We start from the raw sequence: 12,399 nt of genomic DNA, 5'->3' as shown, positions 1-12,399 counted from the left end.
CCCCTCCCGTGCCCTCCATCCCCAGCTCTGCTCTCATCGGCTCTTCCTGGCTGGAGGGGCCAGCCAGCTCTGCCCACCCGTGCCAGGCTGTGGGGACATGCTGGCTGAATCCCACGAGATGCTCTGGACAGCAGTCAGCTCGCGTTAGCGCCTTACCTGCTGCACCCATGCCCGGGGTGGGAGCCCTCCTTGAGCAATGGGACTTGGTGGGCTGGAATTAACACGCTTTAGCACCGGCATCCCTGCGGGCAGAGCCGAGGTGTCACCTTCTCGCAGGTGCTGTCATGAAGCTGAGAGGAGCGTAGGGTTTGTGTGCTGGAGGGCTGTGCCAGGCGAGCATCGTGTAATCTGCGGGTACCCCTCACCACCCCACGGCCAGGGCTGAGTTCATGTTCCCCACCCTCCCCGGATATGTGCCTGCTCACAGTATTGAACGATCTGTAAAACCACAGGCTTTAATTGTCTTATCTGGCAGAGCGTGAAATAGAAAGGGTGCCTTTAAATAATTTTAGGTCTTAAGGAGCCTTCTCATGCTATCCCAGCAGCTTCCGGGCTGTGCAGCCAGGCTTGGATGATTAATGAGTCTTTAGGGGACCCCAAGTGATAACAAGCAGGTCTCTTCCCTCCCAGTCTTTCCCAGTCTTTTATGAGCTGTAATATTAACCAATATAAAAGGAACAAGGTTTGTGTGTGGCTCGGAGAGTTGTTTCCTGGGGAGGAGTGGTGGTGTTGAGATGTTGGGTGGTTTTTGGAGAAGGTCTGCGTTGAAATGGTGGTTGGTGCTGTGCTGGTACAAACCTCTGTGGGAGCAGCCAGCCCCCCTCCACGTCCACACCTCAGTCTGCAGAGCATTGCAATGAGAGGAAGAGGGGTCTAAGCTCTCCCACTTATCTCTCCTGCCTACCCTAGAACTCCCCACACATTTTTGGCATAAACTGGAGGGAAAAAACCGCTGGCTGCCACCTGCACCCCAAGGACATTGAATTCCAGGTTGATTTTTATGGGCAATCAACTGGCAGATTCTCGGTCTTCTTCACAGCTGATTTTGCTGTTGAACCTCCCTGTTTCAAACTGGCTCCAGCCCCCTCTGTCATAACCCCCCGCTTTGTCAGCCAGTCTTACTTCTGCTGCCTTAAATTGTCAATTCTCTCCTCTTGGGTTATTATGGGAGTAAAATGTCCTTTGGGGTCGAGCTCTAACAGTGCAGCCCAGATTCCTCCTGCCTCCCAGCCCAGAAAACGAGCCTGTAATTGAAATGCTAGCAGACACTTTGAGTGGAAACAAGCTACCAATTAAAGCTATTATCCCTGTCAAAGAGCAAAGGGAGCAAGCAGCCCATCTTCTGCTCAGCTGGGGAATAGTGTGTTGCTAGCGCTGAAGTTTGAGCCTGGCTTCACAGAAGGGGAAAAGTTGCTTGGGGCAAGGGGCTGGCAATGGTCACCCAGGGGATCTGACAGCAATAGGAAGCTTGTGCTTTGTGAGGTTTGTCTTTGGGGACGTTCTTCTCCCTTTACTGCTTCCTTGCTGTGACACCTGGGCCAGATTTGCTGTTCCTCTTCACACCTGTAGAGGGAAGGAGCTGGTGCAAAGCATGACTGCTTGGCTGAATGTTATTGCAGGGGATTGTGGTTATTTCCAGAGTCCAAGGACAATTTATTAGGGGTGAGGTCTGTAGGAGTACCTTGTTTGGGACTTCCTAGCTCTGCTTTCCTGTGTGTTGGGCTATTCAAAGTGAGCAGAAGGTTCCTAGTCTGGCTCCTAGTCCAGCAGGTCAGAAGCGTTAGTGATGAACTGGTCTCTGGTTTTCTCCATGTGTTGTGGCAGTCGCCAAGACCACCCTGGGCAGTTTGCTCCGTTCACCTGGTCATGGTCTGCAGCAGCCAGCGATGCCAGGGCCGCTCGCCCTCAGCTGTGAGCAGGTTTCCATGTCCTGTCTTGCTCAGGGGCCCCTTTTATCTGCTCACCCTCGCAGGCAGGAGGGAAGCACTACCACCCGACTTGTGCCAGATGTGTCCGCTGCCACCAGATGTTCACAGAAGGAGAGGAGATGTACCTCACAGGTAGGGATCCTGCTGCAGTGAGGAGGGACCAGCGCAGCTGTGTGGAGCTGTGCTGGCTGGGGGGCATTTGGGGCTCAACTGCTTATTGTGCTCAGTGCCAAAAGGGTCCCCCTGTGCAGCAGTGCCAGAGACCCCTGGCCTCTGAAGCCTCTGTGCTCTTCCTGTGCTATGCAGCAATCATTTCTGTCCATGAAACCTTCCCTGACACTGAGCTGGAGGAGACTTTGTTCCTCATTGACAGCTTTTTGCTCCCTGCGAGTCTCCCTGCACAGCGAGAAGCGCTGCTGGGCATGCCTGGATGTGTCCCTGGTCTGCACCCAGCAAACAGAGGCTGGGATGGGCACAGGGTGCCTGGCTTCCTGCTCACCCCAGCCCCAGGGGATGGTGGTCCAGGACCCTTTCCCCACTGCCCCTAATTCCCCCCGTCCAGGTTGTGCTGCCAGCAGCACCGGAGGGGTAAGGCTTTCGCTCCGTTTGGGTTTGGGTTCAGCGGAGCTCATCCCTGCCTGGAGCTGCCTTAGGGACTATTTCCAGTGCAGAGGGAGGGTTTGTTTTCTCTCAGTAAGCTGTGCTTGCTTGTCTTCCTGAGTCGCTGATGATTCCATGGGTGGCAAATGTGGAACTGTGAATGGAGAGAGCTGGAGTAGGGATCCTAGCAAAGCACATCCCACAGGATGCGTGTGTTCAGCATCCATCCCAGGGAGCAACTGGGCAGAGCTCAATGGCTTTGCTGGTTCCAGCCCAGGGGGCATGCGAGGGACTGTGGGTGCCCAGGGCTCTGTGTTACCGAGTTTAACCATCAGGAGCTGCCTGGCTGGACACTGGTTGGGCTGCACCAAAACATGCCTGGGTTTTCTGTCACACTTAGTAGTGTTGGCCTCTACATCTCAGTGCTTGGGAGCCAGTGCGACATAGCACGTGACCCCCCTCTGCACCCTCGGGGCTCCCCACCTCCCTCCCGCTCTGCTCCCCATGGAGAGATGCTGGTTCCTGCCCCTGCAAGGCCCCCAGGAGCTTTCCCCACAGCATGCAGGGGTTGAGCTGCTGCAACACCAGTTGCTCAGTGCAGCTGCTGCTTGGAGCGCACTGACACGTCCACCCCAGGGGACCACAGGCTGGAGATGGCAGGGACAGGACAAGACCCCCACATGGCAGGGGGTGGGCTATGCGTGTAGCTGGAACACTTTCTCTTTGCTGCGTTGCAGGCTCTGAAGTGTGGCACCCCATCTGCAAGCAGGCGGCCAGAGCGGAGAAGAAGCTAAAGGTAGGCAGCAGGGTGAGGGGCATCTCTGAGAGGTGGCACATCCCAGGTGATGTTGCCCTCGAGTCCCTGCTGGAGGTGAACTGTTGTGGCAGTGTCCAAGCCCAGGGTGGCTTCCTGGGGCGGGTCCCAGCTCTGTCCCCGCTGCCCACAGGGTGGCGGGTGGCTGTGACTGTTAGTGGGGACGTGGCACCAGCCACAGCTGGGTAGGGGCACAGCAGTCCCCTAATCAGCCCCCCGCGCCCATCCAGCTGCTGCTCCCTCTCTGTGCCGGCTGGCAGAGGAACTGGACCTTGAGTGAAATTCAGCCCAAAACCAACAGTTTGCTTGCTACACCCAGCGCTGTGCCTACTCAGGGGTTCCTTCTTGCCGTGCTTTCATCTGTCCTCTGTTTTTCTGCCTTCACAGCACAGAAGGACATCAGAAACCTCCATCTCACCCCCCGGGTCCAGTATCGGCTCCCCAAACCGTGTTATCTGCGTGAGTACAGCTCTGCCCCTTGTCCATGCAGGGTATTAGAGATGCTCTGGCCCTAGGAGAGGGAGCAGCGGTTCCTGGTGCTGCTCTGCAGTGTGAGGCATCTCCCAGGGACAAGTCCTGTGTTTGGGGACAGCACGGACAAGCCGTGCCCCTTCACCATGCTGCCAGTGCTGTTTTCACAAACCAGGAGCTCCCAGGGGGGCACAGTCCCACCCTCCCAGCTCCTCTGCCCCTTCCTGCTGCTGCTGCTGCCTCTCAGGCGCCTCCTCTCACCTCTCCCTGGTGCTGGGGTGACGATGGGCCCTGTCTGCTCTGTGCTGGCTCCACACTGTGCGCTCCAGCCACTCTTTCCTCCTCTCTTCCTTTCTGTCTCTCTGTCTCTCCCTCTCCCTAGGCTAAAGTGGATAATGAGATCCTTAATTACAAAGACCTGGCAGCTCTTCCCAAGATTAAATCCATCTATGAAGTGCAGCGTCCTGACCTCATTTCCTACGAGCCCTATCACAGATACACGTCGGATGAGACGCTGGAGAGATATAGCTATGGGGAGGTACCGAGTCTCGATACGCCCAATGCTGCACTGTGCTGGGAGCTGGGCACCGATTCAGGGCAATGGGGAAAACCACACGTGGTTCGTTCAGTCCAGTGGGATTACTGGAGGGGGGCAGGAGTGGGGATAAGATCTCTCCTGGAGGCTTCCCATTACTGGGGAGAGGGCCTGGGCTGGAAGGGAAATCTTGGTGCTGCTGCTGCAGAGGAAGAAAGAAACCAGTGACCTTATCCAGCTGGTGACAGTGCCCTGCCCACGCTGTGCTGCAGACCCGGCGTGCAGGGACAGACAGCACTGTGTGGGAGGAGACGTCACCCCGTGTGCTGTGATGTGGCAGGGAGCTCACCCATCACAGCCCGCAGCAGGAGGGGTGGAGGGCACGCAGCCCACGTGCATCCCTCGTGGATGGAGGGACAGACAGACAGCAGGCTCAGCCCGAAGCCTGGCCCCAGCAGGCAGTCCTGCTGGCCACCAGCCCCAGCATGGCATCTCTGTAGCACGGCAGGGTGGCCTCTGGTGGGTGCTGGGGGCCCAGGGGCAGCCAGGGGAAAGGAGCTTGGTCAGTGTGTTTTTGCAAGCGTGTGACAAGATGATCCCCAAGCAGCACGTGGCATTGGACTGCCCTGCCTGCTACTCCAGGCGGGCTGGGGCTGCTGGACCATTTCATTAAGTCTGTGGAAGAAGAGTCTGAGCTGCTTACACAGAGATGAGGGACCTGAGGTGGCCCTGGAAGAGGACTTTGTAATGGCCAGCAGCAGCGCCGCATACATCTCTGGTCCCAAGGCTTGTCACAAGTCTGGTTTCCTCCAGCGCCCCTGAGATGGTGCAGGTAGCATGGCCATGGCCTGCTGTGGAGCACAGGGGGCCAGCAGCTGCCTTCCCCTCTTGCAGCTGCTCCACCGAGGTTTCTGAGAAGAGGTGCAGGCTGCTGGTTCAGGAGGTGCCATCCTCAGGCCAGCTCCCCTGCAGGCCAGGGGCTCCTGGCTCAGCATCCTGTCAGTTCAGCTCCGGCTGCGCCACCAGCCTTCCTCACCTGGCAGCTGCGATGGGGCTGTAACGTGGGGAGAACGAGCTGCTGTGGGACCCCAGTCTGTCATTGCTCCCCTTAACCATGTGCTGTCTCTCTCTCCCTGCTTTGCCTCCTGCTGCCTTCAGTCCCTGGGGACCCTCTCCCCGTACTCGCAGGTAATGCCCCCCGGGGGGTCTGTCACCTGCTGCTGCCACAGGGTGTCCCTCTGCCAAGGGACCACTGGGGCTTTGCTGAACATCTCCCTGCCCAAGGTGGGGGAGGTGGGGGGCCCTGTCCAGGAGGGTCCTTTGGGCACTGGGGAGAGCAGCATGCAAGTGCTCCCTGGCAGAGTGGACCCAGGGAGCAGCTTCTGCCCCATGGTGGGGAGCACCAGTAATCAGGAACAAGCATGGGGGAAGGGGATGGTCTGCAGGCAAGGGGGCAAAAGTCTCTGGCCAGATACTGTTGCCTGGTCCCAAACCCTGGGTGTCACTGCCTGCTCTTTGTCAGCGGGAGGCAGAGCTTCTGGGGAGCCCCTCCAGCTGCAGAGGACACACAGGCTGCCTGGCACGTCACACCACAGAGCATCCACCCTCCAGGGCTTGGGGAGCCCTGTCCATGGGACACCCGCACACAGGGCTGCCGAGGCACTGACCCACCTTGTCCTTCATCCCGCCAGCTCTAACCCCACCTCTCTCCACACCTTTCCCCATCTCCAGGACATCTACGAGAGCTTTGACACGCGGCAAAGGCGAGCCTCCAGCCCTGGCTACATCGACTCCCCCACCTACAGCCGCCAGGGCATGTCCCCCACCATCCCGAGGTCCCCCCACCATTTCTACCGCTCAGGTGAGGATTTCAGCTGCAACCCCAGGCTGGGCTAACTCAGACCCACAAGTGGAATGGGGATTACCAGACTGTCCCCTGCTTCTCCCAGGGGACCTCGGTGGTTCTGCCTCTGGCAAGCAAGCAGGAGGCCTGAGGGTTCCGTGGGGGGCTGACAGCAACAGGAGCTGTGGGGCAGTGAGCGGCCCAGCTGTGTGCATCCTTTGGTTCCCCTGACTTCTTGTGTAGAGCAGCAAGGAGAGGCCAAGGTGGCTTTGTCCTGGCTCGGAGCTGAGCTGGGGCTCATGGAGGATGGGGCAGGAGGTGACCCCCAGGTCCAGTGAAGACGGCTCAGCTGGCTTGCAAGCTCTGGGAGGGATGTACACAAGAGCGCATGTGCGCAACCAGTGCTGTAAGGGGGGTCCTTACACACACACAGATGTGTGTGCCCACCCTGGAGCATGTTGGGGGGAAAAAGAGTGTGTCTGTGCTTTGTGTTCTGTCCTTTGGAGTTGGGGAGGAGCAACTGGGCAAACCCAAGGTCAGTAAGTCTGGAGGTCCCGCATTCCCAGAGCTGCTCCCGTGCTGCCCCGCCATGGGCCTCTCACCGTTTGCCTCTGCAGCACGCTCGGCTTTCCTCTCCGCAGCGCTGGGGCGGCTGCCGCCCTGGGACAGCACCCGCATGGGGGTTTCCTCTGCATCCCACCTTCCTATGGAGATGCAGGAAATCTCTCCCTGCTCCATCACGCCCCATCCTGGACACATCACGCCCAGCACACATCCCCATCACCCCCGCCATGTGGGTCGCACCCCTGCTCTTCTAACACCACTGCATTTAACACTCATTTTCTTCTGCCTCTTGTTCTCTCTCTCGGTCACTTATGGCTGCTTCTGCTCGGCACCGCGTAGGCACCGAGAGCGGGCGCAGCTCCCCCTACTATAGCCAGTTAGATGTGAGGTCCTCCACTCCAACCTCATACCAAGCGCCCAAGCATTTCCACATCCCAGGTAGGCTCTGGAGCACTCCGGTCCCCGGGGAAGCGCCGTGTCTGTGGCATGCCCGCATGTGCCGTCCTCCCTGTGTCGCATGCGTAGCTCCGCCGCCTGCCTAGAGCCAGCTGGCAGCAGGACCTACCCCTGGCAGAGGCCATCCATAAACAGGACCTGCAGCTTGAACCCTCCTCCCTCCCCATCACCAACCGGGTGGCCCAGAGCTGCCCAGAGTCTGCTTGATCCTTGCAACATCCCTCTTCTCCCTCATCCCTGACCTTCCTTCACCCCCGACACGAAGACGAGTCGTCTGTGGAGAGCCTGCCCCCTCCCCTGCCTCCCCCCCAGGATCACAAGCCTAAGCGTGTCTACCAGAGGCCTTTCCGCACCCATCCGCTACAGATGACTATTTTATACTCCCCCTAGGGCCCGCCGCTCCCTCCCCCCAGAGTCTTCTGGGCTTGCCAGATGCCTGCTCCCCTTCTGCAGGGGGCCACCAGGTAAGGGCCACCACCTGCTCCCGGCCTCGCAGAGCCCACGGGGATGGGGACAGAGCGGGCAAAAAGAGAGAGTGGGGAGGGACACAGGCGGAGCTGCCCACCCAGCCCTCCGCATATGCAGTGGGGGGCAGAGCCCCAGACCACCCTGTTCAGCTGTGGACACCTCCCGCTGCCCTTGTCCTCCTCCAGAGCGTGGAACCCCATGCAATGTATAGCTGATGCCCTGGGACAGCAGCAGGAGGACATCCAGGGGCTCCTCACTATGGCCCCCTGCTCCCATCCCATCCCGGTCGCAGTTTGGCCCCGCTCCTGCCCTGCCCTCCCGCTGCCGGTCGGTGGTTTATGGATGGCCCCCTCGCTGCTCTGCCAGCTCCGCTGCCTGGCCCCTGCCTGGGGGCCATAGCTCTCAGCACCAGGCTCCAGTTTGCTTCCCCTCCCAGCTCGCTCTTTTCTCTGTCTGCTGCAGAAAGAGGCTTTGGCTGATGTTGTTTCACCCCAAGGTAGCTTGCAGGTGGTTTTTCCAGGTGCTGGCACCCCCGAGAAACCACACCGGTGCGAGCCATGGTGCATCATTGCCGGCTGGCAGGGGCAGCCAGGGGTTCGTGGCTGTGCCGCTGCCTCCCGGGGCCGGGAGCGGTGCCGTCCCGCGGTGCATGCTGACCTGGGGCGCTCACTGCATGTCCCCTGCACGCACCGCTGCCTGAGGCAGCCCCGGGACCGCGCTCCTGCCTCCCGGAGCCCACCTGGTGCTGTGCTCCCGTGGGACACGTGGACCCAGACGTGGTTGTGTGATGGAAATGTCATGTGGGGGCAGCATCTCCTGCAGGACCGCTGTCCTGTCTGCTCTCAGCATGCCCACACTGACCTCCCCTTCCTCCCTTCTTTCCTTCTTCCCTTTCTTCTTCCACTAGCTGCTGGTGAGAGTAACATCTACCGGAAACCCCCCATCTATAAGCGACACGGTAGGGTTTGCTGGCTGCATGCTGGGCTCTGTGCTGCGGGGAGCAGGTCAGGGACCAGCATGGGGCTTGGTCTGGCCAAGTCACATTCAGGGACAGGAGATGGGAGCAGGCGTCAAGGTGACATGTTGGGCTGCTGCGCTTTGGTGGGCTGATGCTCCTGCTTCCCTTCCGGGCAGCAGAGTGCGGGGATCTGTGCAAGAGAAACACAGCTTTGAACTGCATCCCTGTTGCAAGGGATGCAGGTGAAGGCTGTTAGTGGCACTGGGGACAGGGAAAGCTGTGAGAGGGAACCAAGGCCATGGGGCAGTGGCAGAGCTGGCTGTTGCTGGCTGATGCCACAAAGCCCTGGAGAAAAGACACAGCCGATCCTGGATGGATGCTCCAGGGTGAAACGGGCCTGGGGGGTGTGAGGGGTGGGGAGAAGGCACAGGGATGTTCGGTGTCTCTCAGCGGGGCTGCCTTGTATTGTCTCTGCTCACTTCTGAGCATAGAGGAACAGCAGCTCCCCCCAGCAGTAACTGTGTCTCCTCTCTCTCCCTGGGCTCTCCCTTCCCACCACCCTGCTGCTGGCTGCACCCGCTGCTGTAAGTAGCTGCCGCTGGCCGGGACCCTGTGCATGCTTGGGGTGGCTCTGCCACACAGCCTGTCCTCGGTGCTCCTGTCCTCACACGTCTCCTGGCCTCGGGGGGGTGAAAGGAGTAGGGCTCACCCCCCGGTTTCTCACATGTGCCCCTGCCAGGGCCGCTGGGGTCACCCCTCTGCTGCCCCCTGCTGCACAGCCCACTGCTGTCCCCTGCAGTGACCCCCGGCAGCTCTTTCCCTGCCAGAATGGAGCCTCCCTCCATCCCCTCCCAGCCTCCCTCCGGGTGATGGGACAGCCTGGGGGCACAGGGACGTGGGCAGGTTGGTGGCACTGGGGCTGGGTGAGCACTGTGCGGGAGCCAGAGCTTGTCATGGTGCTGTGGGCTGTGAGCTGTTCATGTCCCTTCCCACATCTGTGACAGCCCCTTTGCGTGTCACCATCCCCACAGTCTGCCTCTGCACCCTTGTCCCCAGGAGGTGTCAGCGGTTTGAAAATGGGTTATTCCCAGCTCTGCTCCATGCTGTCTCACACACAAACCACTGGTGGACACCAGGGAGTGTGGGGAGGAAACAGGATTTGCTTTCATCCCAGGGTGGATTTTTGCAAGTCCTGCCAGCAGAACTAGGGGTCCTTGTTACAGCTCTCCCTGCTCCTTTTGCAGACAACCCCCCGGCAGCCACGAAAAGCAAAACCAGTGAAGACATCGCACAGTCATCCAAGTACAGCCCTGCCTACTCCCCGGACCCGTACTACCATTCTGAGTCGGAGTACTGGCCCTTCCAAGGCTCCCCAAAAGGTAACAGCCCCCAATGGTGCTGGAGGATGGGGAGTCCCATTCCTGCCCCCAAACCCAGCTATTCCCTGGGAGGGAGCACCTCCCTGAACTGGGTCTGAACCCTAAGGAGGGGTTGGACCAAGGTACCTGCCAAAGTGACCCCAAAATCTTAGCAGCCCTTGGGACTTGCCTGTCCCCATGCAGTTGGGGACTGTCTCCTGCCTCCCCTTTCACCCCCGTCTGACCCCTCTCACGTGTCTTTTTGCAGCCCCCCGGGCCCGGCGGTTCTCATCAGGAGGCGAGGAGGATGGGTACGACCGGGGCATGCACAAGGTGGGTGATGTCCCTGCCCGCAGCCTGGCAGGGCAGAGCTGGCAGCAGGTTGTCCCCACGACAGCTGGCGCTGGGGAGGAGGCCCAGCCTGGCTCTGACACCCAAGAAGGGGCCACCACCGTCCCTGCTGCCCTGCGCCATCTCTCCCCCCTTGACCACCCCTGACAGGGGGCCTGAAGGAGGGCAAGTGCACCCCTTACCGTGGAGATGGGAGATGCTGAGCCCATGCTGGGGTGCAAAGCAGCTTTCCCTTCCTGTCCAGATCCAGAGCGGCATCGGCCGGCTGATCCTGAGGGAGGAGATGAAGGCTCGGTCCAACTCCTACGCAGACCCCTGGACACCCCCTCGCAGCTCGGCCAGCAGCAGAGAAGCCCTGCACACGGCTGGCTACGAGGGCTCCCTCAATGGCTGTAAGGACAGCCCTGTCTATCTGTCTGTCCCACCCTGCATGGACTCAGTCCCTGTGGGAAGTTCACTGGGGTGGAGAGGGAAGGACAAGGGAATGGGGTGGGTGGTGGGAGAAGGGCTGGATGCCAGCACTTGAGAGGCACTTTCCCCCTCTGGAGGGCTCTGCGTTCCCTGTGCCCCAGCTGGGATGGAGCATCGCCCAGCTGTTTGCAGTCTGTCTGGGCAGCACATCATTCGGGGGGTCAAAGGGTCCCTCGGCAATCTCACAGCACAGCCACGCTGGGTTTGCTCTGACCTGTTTTGGGCTCACTGCCTGTGTGCCTCATCGTTAACATCTGTGACATTAGCATCTCATCTCCTCATTAACATCTGGCACATCTGGGACCTCCTGGCACCCCAGACCTGCTAAGTGGCCTCGAGGCTGACTTCCTTGCTCACGCTGCTTTCACTGCACAGCACCCAGGGCACCCAGCCCTGATTCCCTCGGGGCTGCAGGGGTTGCTGGGGGCATTGGGGACCCTGCCACCACATGCCCCTGCCCACTCTCTTCTTCCTCATGGCACATCTGCCCTCACAGAGCTGGTGCTGCTCAGGGATGCTCAGGGCAGCTCTGCATGGCGTAGGGTGCTCAGTCCCCCCTGACACCCGGCTCTGCTCTCCTTGCAGCTCCCCGGACGCATTACCTGGCTGACAGCGGTGAGTGTGTGAGCCTGCAACCCTCACCAGCTGGTCCCTTGTGGCAATGGGGTCCAGAGCCTGAGCTGGAGGAGATACTGGGACCAGGGTGGGAAGAAAGAGCCCTTGAAAGACTGGGCCAGGGTAGAGCTGGTGGCAGCGCCAGGAGGGGACAAGTCAGAGAAACTGAGAGAGGAGGCTGTGTTGCACTGAAGGGTGAGGCGGGAGACCTGCCGCTGTGGGAAAGGGATTTGGAGGAAAGGAATATCAGCACAGGAGGAAGCCAGGCTGGGAATGACTTGGAGCTGGCAGGAGACAGAGCTGGGTGAATGTGGAGCTGGGTAGTGACGTGGGAGCGCAGGGGTGGGGTGGCCCAGTGGGTGCTCTTCCAGGGTGTGGGGCTCACCCCTGCGTTTTCCCTTATGCACCTTGGTGATTTCTTTGCAGATCCCCTTATTTCTAAGTCAGCCTCCCTTCCTGCCTACAGGAGAAATGGGCTGCACAGGGTAAGTGCCTCCTGCCTGCATCCTGCTGCTGCCAGGCATCCCTGCACCCTTTGTCATTCTCTGCAGGCTCCTCAAAACCCCCGGTGCTCCCTTTTTAGGACTAAGGTGTCCTGCTCCCCCCTTTTCTGCACCCCTGCTGTCACTTCTGGCCTGTGCCGGTCCAAAATGACCCTTATTGGGGACCAAAGTGCCCTGTCCAGGCACTGCAGGACCTCTGTGCCTGCCCTGAACATCCTGTAAGGCACATTTCAGAGGGATGCTGGTGTTGCTTCCCAGCAGGAGGGATTTGCTCTGTGCCCTGGGGCAGCGATTGCTGGAGGCCAGGAGACCTGGTCCTGCCTCCATGTGACCGGGGCTTGTCACTTCACCTCCTCGTGCCTCAGTTTCCCCACTGCCAGGTGTAGGGCGCAGATTCTGCTTTGGGGTTGGTGCCTTCCCACCTGGGGATATGGAGGTGCTGTGCTGAGTGTTTGTAGGGGACT

General features: G+C 59.9%; 1 protein-coding gene across 25 annotated transcripts in view; it reads left to right on the top strand.

The window, feature by feature from the left end:
• Positions 1-12,399, top strand: part of ABLIM3 (actin binding LIM protein family member 3) — a 51,705-nt gene that overhangs the window by 37,689 nt on the left and 1,617 nt on the right. For 5 of the 25 annotated variants that reach the window (XR_010466066.1, XR_010466067.1, XR_010466065.1 and 2 more), the window contains exons 7-19: positions 1,973-2,060; positions 3,266-3,324; positions 3,730-3,801; positions 4,196-4,351; positions 5,507-5,536; positions 6,080-6,209; positions 7,095-7,193; positions 8,587-8,637; positions 9,882-10,016; positions 10,264-10,328; positions 10,591-10,738; positions 11,403-11,432; positions 11,859-11,917. Coding sequence is in view for 1 of the 25 variants with exons in the window: in XM_021297193.2 (XP_021152868.1) it covers positions 1,973-2,060; positions 3,266-3,324; positions 3,730-3,801; positions 4,196-4,351; positions 5,507-5,536; positions 6,080-6,209; positions 7,095-7,193; positions 8,587-8,637; positions 9,882-10,016; positions 10,264-10,328; positions 10,591-10,738; positions 11,403-11,432; positions 11,859-11,917 (1,122 nt within the window). In the remaining 24 variants the exon portion in view is untranslated. Of the gene's footprint in view, positions 1-1,972; positions 2,061-3,265; positions 3,325-3,729; positions 3,802-4,195; positions 4,352-5,506; positions 5,537-6,079; positions 6,210-7,094; positions 7,194-7,601; positions 7,676-8,586; positions 8,638-9,881; positions 10,017-10,263; positions 10,329-10,590; positions 10,739-11,402; positions 11,433-11,858; positions 11,918-12,399 lie in introns of those variants that run through there. The other 20 variants (XR_010466083.1, XR_010466084.1, XR_010466082.1 and 17 more) reach the window with 15 other exon arrangements.

This window comes from Columba livia, chromosome 14 (genome assembly GCF_036013475.1).
Source record: "Columba livia isolate bColLiv1 breed racing homer chromosome 14, bColLiv1.pat.W.v2, whole genome shotgun sequence".
Lineage (NCBI taxonomy): Eukaryota > Metazoa > Chordata > Aves > Columbiformes > Columbidae > Columba > Columba livia.
The sequence above is the reverse complement of the archived record's forward strand: the minus strand, read 5'-3'. Positions and strand labels throughout refer to the sequence as shown.